The 18,758-nt window shown below is 45.8% G+C and overlaps 2 protein-coding genes across 3 annotated transcripts; one reads left to right on the forward strand and one right to left on the reverse strand.

The window, feature by feature from the left end:
* Nucleotides 1-4,207: 4,207 nt before the first annotated feature.
* Nucleotides 4,208-5,360, reverse strand: LOC103649361 (uncharacterized). Its single transcript, XM_008673649.1, has 4 exons — nt 5,324-5,360; nt 4,744-4,809; nt 4,491-4,627; nt 4,208-4,348 (listed from the first exon to the last, which is right to left on the reverse strand). Exons 1-4 carry the CDS (start codon nt 5,358-5,360, stop codon nt 4,208-4,210), a joined length of 381 nt encoding a protein of 126 aa, XP_008671871.1.
* A 637-nt stretch (nt 5,361-5,997) lies between these two features.
* LOC100216612 (WAT1-related protein) lies at nt 5,998-12,555 on the forward strand. 2 transcript variants are annotated; one of them, XM_008669098.4, is made up of 7 exons: nt 5,998-6,487; nt 6,965-7,027; nt 10,993-11,109; nt 11,228-11,477; nt 11,614-11,772; nt 11,912-12,063; nt 12,210-12,555. In XM_008669098.4, the coding sequence occupies exons 1-7, from the start codon at nt 6,243-6,245 to the stop codon at nt 12,286-12,288; spliced, it is 1,065 nt and encodes a 354-aa protein (XP_008667320.1). In that variant the 5' UTR covers nt 5,998-6,242; the 3' UTR covers nt 12,289-12,555. The 2 variants fall into 2 exon arrangements, with proteins under 2 accessions (XP_008667320.1, NP_001136497.1); NM_001143025.1 differs by having other exon boundaries at nt 11,912-12,410.
* The last annotated feature ends 6,203 nt before the right edge of the window (nt 12,556-18,758 follow it).

The following is an 18,758-nucleotide window of genomic DNA, read 5'->3' on the forward strand; positions in this document are numbered from 1 at the left end:
ATTTTCTCATGTGTTGTTGTTACATGTTTGTTCTTTGATCCTTTTTATCCTTCTCCTCTTGCCTTCTCATCTTTAATGGCATGGGGAGAAGGTGATAACTATTTAATTATCTTGCCTTGTTTTGGTTCCTTGCAGGAGCTTTAACAGGTGACCAACACCATGGATATTCCAAGACGTTTCAACAAAGAAGACACTGATCTATGGGACCAATGAACTCGGACTTGGACTAAGGGATTTGGACTTGAACACCGAAGGACTTGGCCCACATGGTAGAACAAGATCTGCATACATGGTATAGATAAGGGAAAATGATGATTCACGATAAGGGTTATGTCTTTGTAAAACGTAGGATATTTTGACTTATAAGGGAATCCACATGTAAAGGTAGAGATAAGTCTCCCTGTTTTTAGAAGGGAGTTAGTTAGGTCGATCTCTATCCTTATCTAGCTAGCAGCTGGATAGGCTTTTTGTAACCAACCACACATACTTTGACTATAAAAGGGGGGTATCACCCATCCAGGGAAGATCATTCAATCATACTGCAGCATTAGACACCACAATACACAGAAATAGGGTATTATCTCAAACTGAGATCCTGAACATGTCTAAATCCTTATGTTCCTTATTCATTCACCTTCAGTTCTCCATCTTGTGATCTGCCATATAAATTCACTGCCGAAAATTCCTCAACACATATGCTTCTTCTTATGCGGCTCCTCATGCATTCCCTCCCTAGTATGGTGGTCCTCCCACATATGGTGCTCATGCTCCTTTTTGTCTTTCCCTAGGCCCGGTAGTGTCACCAAACAACCACAATGATGTAGCCTCCAACTAGGTCGTGTAATTTGGTTGATCGTAGTTCCAACGACGACAGAACTAGACTAAGACGAATGATGAACGAATTGTAAGTACACTTAAACCTTTATAAGTTCCACACTTTTTAAGTCAAGAACAATCATAAATTTATAGGTGCATGTGCATGGCTATTGCACTCTGTTAACCCCGTTCAGGGCGATGGCAAAAAAAAAAGGATCGGCCTTTTGGGAGCCAAATAACAACTATATACAACTCTACCCCTAAACTTTCATTGCCACCGTGCCACCAAGCAGCTCAAGGATTGGTGGTCCACGAGCAATCGAAAGATGACCCTCTTAAACGACTTCTATAACCCATTTTCTGTGGCCTACATGAGCAAATCAGATGAAGCTATGATGCTTTAATCAGCAAAGGAGAGCTTCTGCAATAGTCCTGGTGAAACGAACCTCAAGCTAGAGCACATGTGGTTTGCTCTTCATCATCACCCAAATGGTGCACGTGACACTTTGACAATGACTCCAGCAATGCGAGCAAATGATCTCATCTCAATATGAAGGTCGATTATAGCTCCACAATTTTGAAAAGTGTCGAATCCATACGCTTTATGGGCTGTGATGGAGCAAGAGCACAACATAAAGGTAAGGGGTGAGCAACAAGTAGCATTTAGTCTCCAGCCGAGAAGAAGATTATGGTGAACAATCTCTACAAGGCCAACAATAAGATGAATCAATCAAAATTATACGAACACTTCACCAAGTTACTAAATTAGTCAATCAAAGATATAAATAATGATATAAATAGGGTCCATAGGTTTACTAAAAAATGACCAAACATGCAAAGCTAGATGATGAAGAAAATGAGGAAGAGATGGAGGAGGAGAATGCGTTTTATTTTTTTACGAACTGTGTAATTTTAATTTTTGTATTTTATTTACTTTGTTTGAATTATGTAATTTTGTACCTATACTATATAAAGCACTAGTTTTCACGGTTTCCATCGTGGTCATGTTCCACCACATTTAGTTGGTAAAAAAGCTAAAATTATGCAAAAATGAGAATTTGAAACATGGTCGTTCATTTGAAAAACCAACAAAATGTATATGTCTTTGTATTTTATATTCTATACTCAATCATAAATAGAAACCGCACTGACACTTTGCTAGTATTTTTTTTGCTAGTATTTTGAATTATGCGATTGATGATTTTTTTCGAATGATTGAAAATAAGAGTATGAAATAAAGCGATGTAGCTATAAACTAATAGTAAAGACTATGTACTAAAGCTTTATGATAAATAACAGCGGATAGAGTGGGTGGTATAGTCAAAATAAAAAACACTGGATCGAGCCTCAAGTCTCGGGGTTGGTTGAATGTGGCCTCCTCGTGTTAGATATGCATCCCTCGATAATAGTTTCAGAAAAATACGAACAATCATGTGAAATCATCTAGAGGCCGCTAATTCGTTTAGGATTCTTTTTTAATCGTGCCAAACAATCGTCTGTCCTGCTCCTGCATGTGCTAATTCTTGTTTTAACTAGGTGGATGCCCGTGCGTTGCAACGGGAAGATAAAATACCACGATAACTCATGTACAAATATGTTATAATATTATATGAAAAGGTTACAAATGTGTTATAATGTTTAGAAAAGAAAACAAACCCACAGCCTGCGCACTCACTGGGACCTGAAAACATTAGGTGGACTAACCTCGACGAAAAGGCAATGGAGTTGCAATTGCAAGCACACAAAAAAGTGGTCTGCACAAGAAAGCTTATATCATGACAGATGTTCTTCGGACTTCTGTTTATCAGATACTTTCAGCATTCATTGATGACCTGCAAGCTAATGCAAAACCATCCAGCTTAGAGAAGAACTGGATCAGTGAAGGGAGAAAGCCTGTATATAGTTCACAAGCCGTGTTGGTTCAGAAGTTGATTCTGTTTATTGAGTACCGAGCTGTATGAACTTGGTTCCATGTCTCTCAGATCCTTTGCCTGCACATCAGATCATACTTGGATGGAAGTGTTTGGTTCTCGAACTTGGTTGAAGAACCTTTGCTTTCCACCAGAGCCTATAAAGATGCATCGTAAACTAACAGATTCTCAATATGGACTTCTGACTTCTGTATTCCTGTGGGCTGGTGCACTGCGGAAGGCACCGCCGCTCATGCCTTGTTTCTAGTCTGGTTATCCAGACATGCCTTCTATTCCGACTTGTACTTTGAAAGCATGGAGATGGTATGTGAAAGATTTGCGATTTTTGATATCCATGTACCAAATAGATTTATGACACAGACTGTTAGTACTGTCTAACTACACCTTGGAACGAGGGGCATATTCAGGCCCTGTTTGGGAACATAGTTTTTAAAAACCACATTATTATGATATCATGGTGTTTCAATTGTCATGCTGTAATCATGATTTGTAATTTCAATTGAACACCTGTTTGTCGACAGTATTTTGGTTAGCATGTTTTTGGATCAATTCATAGCTCTGAATTCCATAAAAAAATGCTAGTATACTGATTACCCAATTTCGCAGATGATCAAACAGAGCAGCAGGATAATGTAACCCATATGAACAACGAAAAGGTTGAAGAATGTGGATAATGGTAGCTGTAGTTCACAGAACAGAACACAAGTTTGCATGTGAATAATAGTAGCTGCAATTCAGAAATATGACAAAAAACACCTTCTGGTGGGTGAAGTTCACTAAAGAGAACTGCTGATATTTTTCACATTTCATATTGCAAACACAGGAGACGGAATTGTTTCATCAGTGACAACACAAAAGCCATAGGCCTGATCATAACATAGATGCCCAGGTTCACAACACAAAAGCCATATGCCTGTTCTACAAAGCAGTTCTAAATCTACCAAACACAAAATACAGTTCAACCCTGGATACAACCTTCATTCGGTATATGCTGGCAAATCTATCAATTGCGTAAGCACAGCAGATTTCTTCACAGCCTCAGCGTGAGACTTCTCCGCTAGAGCAACTGATCGATTTGGATCAGGTTAGAAATAAAGGATCAAATCGATCTCAGGCCAGGTGTTTAATACTTGGAGGGTCTTGTCCACGTTCTTGGCCTGTTTCTTGGGCCGTTGGGGCAGCTTGGTGCCCTTCATCGCAAGGAAATCGTCGTCCTTCTCCTTCCGTGACAGCGAGATGTAGATCAGCGACAGCTCGAACCGCTCCACGCCCAGCTTCTCGCCGGCGGTGGCGACGCTGTTGCCCGTCAACGTCGACTCTTGGTGGTGGTGGTGGTAGACGTTGACGGGCAACATTTTCATTGGGGAAGACTCTTGGTGGTAGACGTCGACTCTTGGTGGTGGTGGTGGTACATTTTCATAAATCTTGTGTTTTTTCCTCAGCCCCATGACACCAACATTTTAATTTTCTGAGTAACAGAACAACACATAAAAATGTACAGAGTTTAGATAGGCATTGGATGCAGACCACATACCTCTTGATTTAAAGGACTCTGCAATGTCTACTAAGCTTGCCCTTTTCTTTCCCAACTTCTGCATCGCCTAAACAGGAAAAAAAGATCCACAATTATTAATTGTGCAAATATGTCAAGAACAACCAGCCCAAGAAAATAGAGAAATAGATGCTGACCAACTAATAGTTCCCTAAGAGAAAAAACAGAAAAAGGGAGAGAGATCATTTTACCAGTAATGCATCATCAAAGTATTGTGTTGCTTTTGAAAGTAGGCCAGGATCTTCAGCTCCAGCAGGTGATGTCTTAAAGAAATTGATTTCATCAAGTGCAGCATAAAATTTTGCAAATAGTTCATCTCCTGAATGATCTGACCAAATATTAAAAAAAGGTTCACGAGAACATAGTTGATTTTAATCACCTCAAAAGTGAAATCAATGTAAACAAGAGGCAACTATATCTCAATACAATTTATGTCAGTCATACCTAGTTCAAATGTATCCTCCACCTGGCTGTCGCTCTGATCAGAAGAAGCAGAAAGATGAAACGAACCTCAAGCTAGAGCACATGTGGTTTGCTCTTCATCATCACCCAAGTGGTGCACGTGACACTTTGACAATGACTCCAGCAATGCGAGCAAATGATCTCATCTCAATATGAAGGTCGATTATAGCTCCACAATTTTGAAAAGTGTCGAATCCATACGCTTTATGGGCTGTGATGGAGCAAGAGCACAACATAAAGGTAAGGGGTGAGCAACAAGTAGCATTTAGTCTCCAGCCGAGAAGAAGATTATGGTGAACAATCTCTACAAGGCCAACAATAAGATGAATCAATCAAAATTATACGAACACTTCACCAAGTTACTAAATTAGTCAATCATCGATATAAATAATGATATAAATAGGGTCCATAGGTTTACTAAAAAATGACCAAACAAGCAAGGCTAGATGATGAAGAAAATGAGGAAGAGATGGAGGAGGAAAATGAGTTTTATTTTTTTACGAACTATGTAATTTTAATTTTTGTATTTTATTTACTTTGTTTGAATTATGTAATTTTGTACCTATACTATATAAAGCACTAGTTTTCACGGTTTCCATCGTGGTCATGTCCCACCACATTTAGTTGGTAAAAAAGCTAAAATTATGCAAAAATGAGAATTTGAAACATGGTCGTTCATTTGAAAAACCAACAAAATATACATGTCTTTGTGTTTTATATTCTATACTCAATCATAAATAGAAACCGCACGGACACTTTGCTAGTATTTTTTTTGCTAGTATTTTTAATTATGCGATTGATGATTTTTTTCGAATGATTGAAAATAAGAGTATGAAATAAAGCGATGTAGCTATAAACTAATAGTAAAGACTATGTACTAAAGCTTTATGATAAATAACAGCGGATAGAGTGGGTGGTATAGTCAAAATAAAAAACACTGGATCGAGCCTAGTCTCGGGGTTGGTTGAATGTGGCCTCCTCGTGGTAGATATGCATCCCTGGATAATAGTTTCAGAAAAATACGAACAATCGTGTGAAATCATCTAGAGGCCGCTAATTCGTTTAGGATTCTTTTTTTTAATCGTGCCAAACAATCGTCTGTCCTGCTCCTGCATGTGCTAATTCTTGTTTTATTTTTTCGGAGGGCCAAAGTAAAGTGGCCTCGCAACGCAACGCGCGCGATGTAACCTATAGAAACCCCCAAGAAGAGAAGGGTGCGTTTCATTGCAGAACCCAAACGCACACGTCGCCCCCGGCCCAGACGCACGAAATCGCGCGCGTTATATAATAACATCTATCATCATATACGTTCTGCAATGGCGGCGCCGTATAGTCGACCGGCGGCCTGATGGTGCACAGTGAGCTGCTCGTACGTGGGCGGACTGGACCGCCGCCGGCGGAGAGATACTGCTGGAGAGCGTACAGTCTATAGCAGATCGATCGATTGGAGGCGGCCAGTACGTCAGCCCTCGTTGTTGAGGATGGACGAAGAGGCAGGCGTCGTTACCGCGGCGGCTCAAGTGACGAGGAAGGTGGAGGAGAAAGACGCGGAGATGGCGGCGTGGAAGGCGCCTGCCGCGATGTTGTTGGTGCAGCTGTCCAACACGGGTATGGTGCTGCTTTCCAAGGTGGCCATCGACGGCGGCATGTTCGTCTTGGCACTTCTCACCTACCGCAGCCTCTTCGGCGCCGCCATCATCCTCCCCGTCGCGCTCCTCCAAGAGAGGTGCGTCTGGTTTTTCGGCACGTCAGTCGGTTGGTTGTCGTCAATCCCTATCCCCTGCCGATGTCCATCATCCTGCGCAAACTAAACCAGATACACTTTCCATCTCTGATAACTGATATATATACACATTCACATTCTGTGTTAGTTTTGATCATGGTTCATAAGAAAAGAACAGAAAGGAAATACCTAGATGATCAATATATTTATACGTACATCATCTCTGACGATTTTAGGTACATCAATATCATCTCTGACGATGTTAGGTAATTTTCGCTGAAGCCTTTTTTTTCTGAAATCATGGAGGCCCGGCAGTGATGTAGAGAACAACATTGGATATATTGAATGATGTAGTGCCATAATGAAATTGGGAGAAATCTTTTCTGTTTGCCATTGCAAAATACAATAAACTGAATTTCATAGTTCCAAACAGATATCTCTACATACTCTTATTTTGGTCCAGAACCCTTCTATCTGTAGGGGGAAGTGGAAAGAGATGGATTGGCACGCCGCCGGATGGATCTTCCTCAATGCGTTTGTCGGGTAAATAAGCTAGCATTGTTTTTGCATAATTACGTCTCGTAATCGATGTTTACTTTTTTTTTGAGTAATCACACCGTACCGGGCGCTTATCCGATTGGTTGTGACAATAACATAAAAAGAGCTACTGCACTAGAAAAATATCATTGAGGCATACTGTTGGTGCCTTTTTCGGGCGCCAATCACTCAACAAGAACCGGCGGCGGTGCTCTCTGGTCAGGCGCGGACGGTCCGCGGCACAGGGCCGGACGGTCCACGACCTGGCACTAGGCTAGGGTGCTCTCTGGTCAGGCGCGGACGGTCCGCGACCTGGTGTAGGAGCTCGGGTTCCCTGCCTGACGGCCGGACGGTCCGCGCCCTAGGGCCGGACGGTCTGCGACCTGGCGACAGGGTCGTCTTCCTCCTCCTTGCTGGAATCTAGATCTCGTCCCCTGGGGGAAAAGATCTTAAGGTGCTCCGGGTCGACAGGTCACCCGGGGTGTCCCCAGACGACGTGGAGTCGCCTAGGAATTAAGAGATCAATTCGAGGAAGAGGTCTTGGATGGACAACTAGATCTTGCCCCCCGGGAGGGGTGAGATCCTAGGGTCGTCTTGGGATCGGCAGGCCACCCAAGACGGATCTAGACGACGTAGAGTCGAATAGGGGTGGAAGACTACAACTAGAACTATGCTACATCTACTCCTAGGGCAGAAAAGGTAGGTAAAGTAATTGGTTCGATTGGAATGTGTTCGGGGGTTCTCAATCGGCCGTACCCCTTTATATTTATAGGGGAGGAGGTCTGGACCTTTTCCTAAAAGATAGCCAACAAACTCCCACATGATTAGATGGATAACCACGCACGAGATAAAGATAAATATCCGAGTTAATCTAATCTCGGGACACGCGGACCGTCCGGGCCCAAGGGCCGGACCGTCCGCTCATTTTGGTGCCCAACATATGCCCCCCTGCCTTTTGGTGGAGCTTGGCGAACCAAAAGCATCAGTGAAAACTTCGGAAATAATTGACCTCATGAGCTTTTGTTTCCGATGTAAGGACTCAGCTCGATGCAAGTCATCGGCTCTTGCGATCAGATAATATAAATAATTGATGGAACTTTAATGCACAGAGGCCGTTTCGGATCGCATCCTCTTCGGCCATGTCTACCTGATCAACCTGTCAATAGGCAAAAACTTGTGGTGCCCCCCGGCCCAAATAAGCAAACGGATTGGGCCAATAATACGAATTCATCGCCGTACCACCCCACACATGAGCAGGACAACACATCGTCGATGGATAGAACGGGACGCACCATGCTATCCCTGGAGGAGGATGACAAGGCGATCTTGGTTGTGCTACCTTTTGGGTCCGTTTAGTCTGCTTTTGCTTTCGCACAGACCGCCCTTTTGACTTTGTCTGCTTTATTGGCCGGTTGTGTGGAACGGCTTTCTTCGTATATTTGGCAAGCAACTGACCAAAAGTAGGGCCGACTCTACTGAGTCGTCCAGACGTCTTAATAGTATTTTGTTTCCTAACACTTGTTTTGGAACCTTGTGGTCCGGTGGTCTGAGGTTGCTGCTTCTGACTGTCTGCGGACTGTCCGACCATTATAGCCGGACCGTCCGCTACTGTCTCGGACTGTTCAGCCTTAGTACCCGGATCGTCTGGCGTACGCAGGACAGGTGACCATGATCGGGTGTCCGATCGTGCTTGCCCCCCGGTGCCTCCGGTCTTTCTTTTGTCCAGAGTCTTCCGAGTAACCATTATGCGTGACATATTTGGTGTACGGGGATCACCAATGACGATATTTTTATCTTTGCTTTTATCGGCCGCACAGGGCCAAGCTATGACTTTTTTGCTTGTCGGCTCTAATGTGGTGGCAGGGACAGGTGGCCTGTTAATCCTCACCTCCTTTTGAAACCTCAACCGGCCTTCGTTTATAGCTGATTGTATTTGCCGACGAAAGACAGCACAATCATTGGTGTTATGAAGAAAGGAGTCATGCCATTTACAATATATACGCCCTTTTAATTCTTCAACCGGAGGAATTATATGTGATAGTTTAATATTACCATGTTAAGCAACTCATCAAATATTTTATCACACTTAGTAATATTAAATGTGAACTTAACCTTTTTCTTTTGTGTCGAGTGCGGGTGAGAGCGAACAGAAGGTTTGGCCTTAGTGGGCCAAACAAGCTCAGGGACATGTGACTTTTTTGGTTCTTGGGGCTTGGGTGGCCGGTTATATGTACGCTGGCCTTCCACACTAGACGGATCGCAGGTGACTTCTGGTGCTCCGGACGGTCCGACCTGCACAGTCGGATGGTCTGCGGGTGGATCGGACTGTCCGGTACTATCCTCGGACTGTCCGGTCACGTCAGGCAACACCTGTGACCCTTGCGGTGGGCTCTGTGTAACTCCGGACTGTCCGGCGTAGGGTGCCGGACGGTCCGCGATTGTGTGCGGACGGTCCGGCCGTGCTTAGGGTTGACTCACCATTTAGCGAAGATGGTGGTGACGGTCGTTCTGGATATGAGTCCATCGGCACACCAGAATATGGCTGGGAAAACCCATTTGTCGTCGATGTATTTGGCGCAATTGTTTCAGCGCCTAATTTATGTGATAAAAAATCAGGCATGTGAGTTTTTCCTAATGCATGTGCCATCCTCTCTATATCCTCCGTAATACTTTTAATCCGATTATCAAAAGAAATTTTAATAGATGGAATATCATCGGCTGACCTGCCATCACCTATCGTGGGGAGCTGTTGCAGCACGGCTAACATATACTCCGCGTTTATCTCCCTTTCTTGGACGGTCTTCTGGTGGCAGTCTACCCTGAAGTGCGAGAGGTACCACTTATCCGCCTCCTTGAGCACCTGATCCTTTTGTCGGTGGGCCTCCTCGTCTATTTTCTTCATGTCATCTTCTAATCTTTTATGCTCAATGGCCGATAAATTAGTCAGCCTTTTGTTGCTGTTTGGAGAAGCACCGTTGAGATCTTTAGAATCAGCCATGTAAGCCTGATTTTGTAGATCTGCAACTTCTTCCCCAGCGGAGTCGCCAAAAAGTATGTTGGTGCCTTTTTCGGGCGCCAATCACTCAACAAGAACCGGTGGCGGTGCTCTCTGGTCAGGCGCGGACGGTCCGCGGCACAGGGCCGGACGGTCCGCGACCTGGCACGAGGCTAGGGTGCTCTCTGGTCAGGCGCGGACGGTCCGCGACCTGGTGCAGGAGCTCGGGTTCCCTGCCTGACGGCCGGACGGTCCGCGCCCTAGGGCCGGACGATCCGCGACCTGGCGACAGGGTCGTCTTCCTCCTCCTTGCTGGAATCTAGATCTCATCCTTTGGGGGGAAAAGATCTTAAGGTGCTCCGGGTCGACAGGTCACCCGGGGTGTCCCCAGACGACGTGGAGTCGCCTAGGAATTAAGAGATCAATTCGAGGAAGAGGTCTTGGATGGACAACTAGATCTTGCCCCCTGGGAGGGGTGAGATCCTAGGGTCGTCTTGGGATCGGCAGGCCACCCAAGACGGATCTAGATAACGTAGAGTCGAATAGGGGTGGAAGTGGATATGTGGAAGACTACAACTAGAACTATGCTACATCCACTCTTAGGGCAGAAAAAGTAGGTAAAGTAATTGGTTCGATTGGAATGTGTTCGGGTTCTCAATCGACCGTACCCCTTTATATTTATAGGGGATGAGGTCTGGACCTTTTCCTAAAAAATAGCCAATAAACTCTCACGTGATTAGATGGATAACCACGCACGAGATAAGGATAAATATCCGAGTTAAACTAATCTCGGGACACGCGGACCGTCCGGGCCCAAGGGCCGGACCGTCCGCTCATTTTGGTGCCCAACACATACATACATTGGATGTGACGGTCATGTTTCAGAAAGTTTTTGGTACTGAAAGCTTAAAGTCTTGAGAGGCATATCAATTTGTACATGACTTGTGTGTACTTGTGCTGCCAAACTGTCCTGCAGATACGCCGTACCAATGAGCATGTACTACTACGGCCTTCAGGACACAACGGCGTCATACGCCATTATATTCCTCAACTTAATTCCACTGACAACCTTCATTCTCTCCTTTGCTTTCAGGTATAACTTCTCTATTTCTACAAAAAATATTCACCTCTTATCTTGATAGCTCTTATAACAACTCCTGCTCACTCTGGATTCCATGGAAAATGCATTATATACTCAATTCTTGTATTAGGATGGAGGCATTGCGAATCATGAGCACGTCAGGATCGCTCAAGATTGCAGGAGTTCTGGTGTCCGTCGGGGGCACGATGATCATCAGCCTATACAGGGGAAAGGTCCTGCATCTATGGAGCAACCATATTCTTCACCATCACAACGAAGAGCACGACGTCGCCGTGGATGCTGCAAGCCATCATCGGCTACGTGGAACAATCTTGTTGGCAGGCAGCAGCTTCATGCTTGCTTGCTGGTACCTGATTCAGGTAACGTAACGGTGCTTATTTTGGTGGCGTCATTGTTGCCATGTTTAATTTTCAAGACATTTTAACTAGCTCACAATGTGTTCTGTTTTGTGAATCATAATGTAATTTTTTTTTGTGTATTCATATGTGGTTGCAGGCGAAGGTTCTCAACGTATATCCGTACAAATATTGGTCGTCCATGGCTACCTGCTTGGTTGGAGGGTTTCAGACAGCACTTGCTGGAGTCATACTTCGGAGGGACAAGAATGCCTGGAAGATAGGATGGGATATAAACCTTGTGACCATCGTCTACTCTGTAATTTATCTATACATGTTTTTTGCAACAAGTTTTTTTATTTTTTTTTTGACAATATGCACTGACGATAGTTTGCCTTGCAAACAATTATCGTTTCGAGATGATTGACAATTCTGACATAGCAACATATTGGGTGCAGGGGGCATTTGCAACGGCACTAAAATACAGCCTCAACTCGTGGGCTGTATCTAGGAAAGGCCCATCATACCCTGCAATGTTCAGCCCATTGTCTGTGGTGTTCACTGTTGTGCTGGGCTCTATCTTCATCGGTGACAACATCACAATCGGAAGGTCATTTGTCTTTTTTGTAGCTATTCCCTTCTCTATGATCTGTTCTCCTGTTTGAGTAAGCGCGCACACCCACAAAAAAAGGGTCATATTTTATGGCATTATGTCACGGTTGATTGTCTGCGTTGTTCTTTCTTATGAATGTGCAGCCTCGTCGGGACGGTTATGGTGATTGTTGGGACCTACACCTTCCTATGGGCCAAAGCAAATGAGCTACATCAAGAGTGAATATGTCAGGGAGCACATGTTTAGTTCATAGAGATTTCCATGGAACTCAGAATGGAGACACAAATAGAGGCCAACTTGTTTAATATGTAAACATTACAAATATAAATTAACAAATGATATATAAAGAAAATGACCCATACATTAAAGCACAGAAAAACGATGTTCGTTCCAAACATTTTGTAGCTTAAAGCTATGGATCATCTCAAGGTCATCTTGCCAGTTATTATGTACACCATACAAGATTACTATACATACATATTAATACAATACATGTGCGTTGCGATGCCACATCAACCATATTTCTCTTCTCATAAAAAATAAATTTAAAACTAAAGTGGATATTGTTAGAATTATAGGCATTTTCCATATCATTTTAATTCCATAAATTAACATTATGATGATGACATATAAAAGATAATTAATCATAAAAATCGTGATCTCAAATATATCCATAACAATATGGATCATGAAAACATAAAGCATATGAATCATATAAATATAATAAGCATATAAACATAGTACATGTATTATGATGGAACAACTGAAAATAAACAGATAGCAACATAAACAACATGACTGTAAAATTAAAGCAAACATATATAATATATTATAATATGTGAGAACAGATGAGATAAATTCATGACTACATATGAAACAGCAGAGATGAATATATGAACATATATAATCTGCAGAACGCAAAACAGTAAGGAGATAAATTGATCATACCTCTCATACGCTCTGAGGATCCAGATCCTTGTCCAGCTTCTCTTGTCATGTCGCCAGGAAGAAGAAGATATTTTGGGCAGTCGCGTAGACGCTCCCTAAAAACCTAATTGTCGATCCCCCGTGCAAGGTCTCGAACGGCAAGGGCTTCGGAGGCACCTGCCCTCTCGCTTCTCTGTGCGCGCAGAGTTACGAGATAGAAACACCCACACTTGCGGCTGGACTATGATTCTGAAGGTTCTGCTCTCATGTGCTAAGTGACAGGCATTCTCCCTTTTATCATCGCGGAAGGGAAGCTGAAGGAGAAGCGCGGAAGGAGAAGAGTCTCGCATACGGCTGACGAAGAGACGGACAACTGAAAGGTTTAACCCGGAGTTGAAACTCTCACGGTTAATGAGTGCTAAAAATTAACATAACCACTGAAAGGATCACGATGCCCAAGAGGGGGGTGAATTGGGCTTTTCTAAAAATCAACACTAATTAAAACCTAAGCAAGAGCTAAACAAGAGCCCAACTTCACCCCAACAACTAGCACTAAGAATATAATACTAGAAATGTAACAAAGCTAAGACAATGCTTCAAATACTTGCTAAACAAATACACAATGTAAAGTGCTTGAATTAAGTGCGGAATGTAAAGCAAAGTTTAGAAGACTCCTCCAATTTTTCCCGAGGTATCGAAGAGTCGGCACTCTCCACTAGTCCTCGTTGGAGCACCCGCGCAAGGGTATCGCTCCCCCCTTGGTCCTCGCAAGAACCAAGTGCTCACTACGAGATGATCCTTTGCCACTCCAGCACGGTGGATCCCTCGAGACCGCTTACAAACTTGAGTCGGGTCACCAACAAGATCTTCACGGTGATCACCGAGCTCCCAACGCCACCAAGCCGTCTAGGTGATGCCGATCACCAAGAGTAACAAGCCGTAGACTTTCGCTTGACCAAGAGAAGCCTAATGCAAGTGGTGTGTGCTCTAGGTGGCTCTTACTAGCGCTAATGAGGAACAAGCGCGGATTATGATTCTCTAATCTCCTCACTAGGCTTTTGGTGCTTGCAATGCTCTAGCAATATGCTGGAATAAATGTGGAGTGCAAGACATTGAATATGGTGGGTGGAGGGGGTATAAATAGCCCTCACCCACCAACTAGCCGTTACAGGCAATTTACTGCGCGATGGCGCACCGGACAGTCCGGTGCGCCAACGGTGCGCCACCGGTGCGCCAACGGTCGTTTCCAACGGCCGTTGGACTCATGGCGCACCGGACAGTGAACAGTCCACTGTCCGGTGCACACCGGACAGTCCGGTGCGGTGTCCGGTGTGCCACTAAAATTCAACTCTGAACGCTGCGCTCTCGGGTTTCTACGAAGGGAAAACACTCTGCCGTGGACCAGCCTGGCCCCACCTGGTAGAGGGTGCACCGGACAGTCCGGTGCACACCGGACAGTCCGGTGCCCCAAGGCCAGAAACACTAACTCTTGTTTTTCAGCTGATTTTCAAATCGGTTTTCGCTCTAACTTGTGTGTGAGTTCTAGAGTGACACCTAGCACTGTATATGAGTGTGATTGTGTACCAACACTACACTAGAACTCTCTTGGTCAAACTACTCATCGACAACCCCTCTTTATAGTACGGCTAAAAGAGAATAAAAGACCTAACTAAATCGCGAGTGTCCACATCTCCTTGACACTCGGACTCCGTAGACCTTCACCTTTTGTTCCGTCGTTTTAGCCGTCGCTTCGAGTTCTTATTACCGGGATTGTTTTCACCGTTGTAGTACTTCTACCTGTCATGCGACCTAACTTACCATTTGTCTCTGCAAAACACACGTTAGTCACATATAATATTACGTTGTCATTAATCACTAAAACCAACCAGGGGCCTAGATGCTTTCAATCTCCCCCTTTTTGGTGATTGATGACAACCCTACAAGTTTTGTGAGAGTAGTTTGTTTTGAAGATTCTGTCAATAGAAAGAATGGTTAGTTATACTCAGCAATCTTTGACAGAAAGAATGTGTACCATAATAATAAGAGTGAGCGCATACACATCATAAGATTCTTGTTCATATAAAAGTGAAGTTAAATTAATGAAACAAGAGCTAGAAGACTGGTGATAAAATATAAGGTGAAAACATAATACACACAGTCAATCATACGCAATGAGAGTATATGACGAGTTTGTGAGCCAAAAACATCAAGCTAGTACGGAGAGTAGCAAGCACATATATTACATCAAAATGACTCTGACTCTCTACTAACTCTCTAACTCCCCCTAGCTCTCACAACTCATATCTCTCCCCCTTTGGCGTCAAACACCAAAAGAGACCTGAACCTAAACATCTAAAGCAGGAGGAGGCGGCGGGGGCGCATCCGGTCGTGGTCGAGGTAGCAAAGCGAACGCCGACGGAGGGTCAGAGTCAGTCTCGGATCTAGGATCTGCGGTAGAAGCTGGAGCTGGTACTGACTCGGACTGAGGCCACGCTGCAGGAGCTACCGGAACAGAAGCGGTCACAGATACTGCCACAGCGGTAGTGGTAACAGCAGATGCTGGTGGCACTGGCGGCTGCGGACAGACAGAGCTGAGAACCGGAGAGGTGAACGCCAAAGTGACCGGCCGGAGCGGAGAGGTACCAACAGGGGGTCCTGACAAAATCGATGGCACCACTGGAGCGTGAAGCGGAGGAGGTGGAGCAGACTGAACTGGAGGTGCTGAGATACCAGAATGCTGAAGCATAAGAGCCATGAATGCCCTACTCTCAGCCCGATCCTGAAGTAGCTGCTGCTGAAGAGCATCCTGCCTGTCCTGCATGCTCTGAAACATCGAGAGCATCGTCTCAGATAACCGGGCCTGCTCGGCTGCCAGGTTGGCCAGAATCGTTGCAAGAGCAGGGTCCATAGCCGGAGGAGGAGCAGGGGCAGCACGAGAACTCCCAGCCTCATGATCATGTGAGCGTGGAGGCATAGGAGGCGGACGCGGAGGAGGAACCCCAAAATCATCATCATCATCATCATCATCAGCTGATGTACCCTGAGTGGCAAACTGTCGAAGAGCTGCATCCTCGGCCTGAGAGTCAAACACAGAAGAAGAAGCTGGCACAGGAATCTCAGGCGCAGGACGATAGGATCCAAAAACAAGGCGAGAGGCCTCAAGGGTGCTCTGAAATCGAGGGGGCTGAATCAGCTGCGCAAAGATGTGGCACAAGTAGTGAGCATAAGGCAACTGCCGACGAGCACGAATCCCATCCAGAACGGTGTCCTCGATCTCACAAATCAGGAAGTCCACAACGTCAAACTCAGAGTGGGAGACCAGGGCACCAAGGAGCCAAAGCTGAATATGAGTGGTAGCCTCCCTGTATCCCATCCTCGGCAGAAGTGTCCGTCTGATGAGCTCATATAAGTACTTTGCTGCTGTAGTAAAGTCTGCTGGTGAACGTCGCGACCCATCTGTGAAAGGCGGGCGGAACAGAGCCGCGACGTGAGCTGTCCCTGGAGCCACACCGCCGTGAGGGCGACGAGGAGGGTCAGAAGAGCCGTAGCAGAGGCTGTGAAGGCGAGTCGTCGACTCTGGGAATCCAAAGAGCTGACGGATCTGACTGGCAGTGATCGTGACATCCTCTCGCCCAAAGCGGAACCTCATCCAGTGATGATCCGGGTCAATCCAAACAGAGGCGTAGAAGACTCGGACCCACTCAACATATCTGCCGCTGATAGTCAGAAGGGTCTGAAGGCCAGGCAGATAGGTGAGATGCGCCTCAGAGTCAGCACCGGCTGCAAGCAGAAAAGCTAGAAGATCCAAAAGCCGGTGCACTCGCAGATCTATCTGAGCAGACATCTGAGCTCTGAAGAATGACTCCTGAATCCGTGTGCTGAAAAGATCACCTGCTGTAGGGTTTCTCTGAGCTGGTAGCCAAGACTCCACGGGTACGTACCTGAACCGACGTACCCGTGCCGCAGTAGCACGCTGAAGATCAAACAGACGAGGATCCGAAACCAGAGGACGGACCTCAGTCTCATCACGCTCCCGGAATCGAGGTGGAGGGACAGGAGGAGCTGAAGCGGGAGCGGGAGCAGGGGAAGCAGTGGAAGCTGGCGTAGAGGAGGTAGTGGGTATGGCTGTGGAGGTGGGTGGAGCAATAGGAGTGACGGGAGCAGGCAGAGTGGGTGGCGGAGTGGAAGCGGAGGTGTGAGAGGAGGAGCGAGACCGGGAGGTGAGACGACGAGCACAGAATGCAATCTGATCGGATGGGATCTGCGGCTGATCTCCAAGTGCGGCCTGCGCAGCGGCTGCTGCAGCTGCTGCCGCTGCACGGGCTTCTCTGTCCGTACGCCGCTTCTTGCTGCTCCAAATAGACAGTCTTGCCCTTGACCTGCCTGAAGGGGCGACGAGGATCCTCATCATTGCCACCCCCTGGCGCCGACGCATTCTTCGTGCGTGGCATCCTGATCTGATGTCTGCAAATGAGAGAGAGAGACTAAGCACAGAGCAAAAGTGGCCGATAGATTTAGCAAAGAATGAGACGTCTACCTGGAAAGCTCACACGAGAGGTGACGATCCAGGCAGGACGAGAGACAGCACACGGTCAATCAAGGTCACTGAAATGACAGAAGAGGTGAGCACGTATTAGTCACATAGTCATAAGCATATGAAATGTGAATAAATACATACACAGAGAGATATGGCACGAGACGAGACGATCAAGAAGTCAAATGACGTGAAAACGACGTTTGACGGATAAATAGTGTCATAGGATGTTTGGAATTCGAATTGAGGCACGAGACGATATGGAATTGAGCCGATACTTCACGAATAGGTTTATATAGGTGAATATGAGTGAAGTGTGTGCTTGGTTTGAATTTAGGCGAAGAAAAAGGAATTTGGGCACTCGGCTCGGAAACGATCGCTCTAAACGGGAAATTTGGTGAAATTTAAGCCTGGAATCTCGGATTGGCGTGAAATTTGGCAAGTAGGTTACTGGAAGTGTTGTGAAGGTGCCTGAAAAATTTGGGTTCACTTGGAGCATTTTTGGCTGGTTTGGGCATTTCACCGAGCACGTGGCGTGCGGGGAATTAGGGTTTCGGTGAAACGGCTATTTGAGAAGTGAAAACCCTCCCGAAGGAGCTAGGAACCTGCAAGGATGTTTAAGGCACACATAGGAACACAAATGGCCACATGGTTTCACTGGATTTCACAGAGATTCGAGATTTGCGCAAGAGGAGAGAAAGAAGGGCTTCACTGCCTTCAGTCAGAGAACAAGAGAGAAGGGGAGAGGAGAGCGGAGTGCAGCTCACCAAGAGAGGGAGAGAACGAGCGCAGGCACAGGGTCGCCGGAGAGTCGCCGCCGGTGAGGGGAGATCGCCGGTGAGGGGAGAAATCGCCTGAACAGAGAGCAGCGGGAGCTGGAGGAAAAGAGTGAGCCTCTGGCTCGGATGCGGGCTGGAGGCCTTTTTTTAAAACGCGATATGGGCGCACCGGACAGTCTACAGTGCCTGTCCGGTGCACACCGGACAGCGCACAGTAGCTGTCCGGTGAACCACCGGACAGCGCACAGGAAAAATGAATTTTAGCGCGCGGCTGCCGGTGCACCGGACATTGCACAGTGCAGTGTCCGGTGCTCACTGGACTGTCCGGTGAGCCCAGACAGAGGAGAGTTTGAAAAAATTTGAATTTTTCTATCCAACTCCCAACCAAACCAAATCCCAACTTATAATCACTCAAAATAACACTTGTTGGGACAGGTATTGGCACCCTCATA

This window comes from Zea mays, chromosome 2, assembly GCF_902167145.1.
Source record: "Zea mays cultivar B73 chromosome 2, Zm-B73-REFERENCE-NAM-5.0, whole genome shotgun sequence".
Classification (NCBI taxonomy): Eukaryota; Viridiplantae; Streptophyta; class Magnoliopsida; order Poales; family Poaceae; genus Zea; species Zea mays.

Bases quoted from the DNA above. Each gene is read 5' to 3' on its own strand.
- LOC103649361 (XM_008673649.1), bottom strand. From the start codon at position 5,360: ATGGAAACCGTGAAAACTAGTGCTTTATATAGTATAG. The intron at 4,628-4,743 runs GTATGACTGACA...ATATTTGGTCAG, and splicing joins GGAGGATACATTTGAACTAG to ATCATTCAGGAGATGAACTA. The intron at 4,349-4,490 runs GTAAAATGATCT...TTTCCTGTTTAG, and splicing joins ACTTTGATGATGCATTACTG to GCGATGCAGAAGTTGGGAAA.
- LOC100216612 (XM_008669098.4), top strand. From the start codon at position 6,243: ATGGACGAAGAGGCAGGCGTCGTTACCGCGGCGGCTCAAGTGACGAGG. The intron at 7,028-10,992 runs GTAAATAAGCTA...ACTGTCCTGCAG, and splicing joins TTCCTCAATGCGTTTGTCGG to ATACGCCGTACCAATGAGCA. The intron at 11,478-11,613 runs GTAACGTAACGG...ATGTGGTTGCAG, and splicing joins CTTGCTGGTACCTGATTCAG to GCGAAGGTTCTCAACGTATA.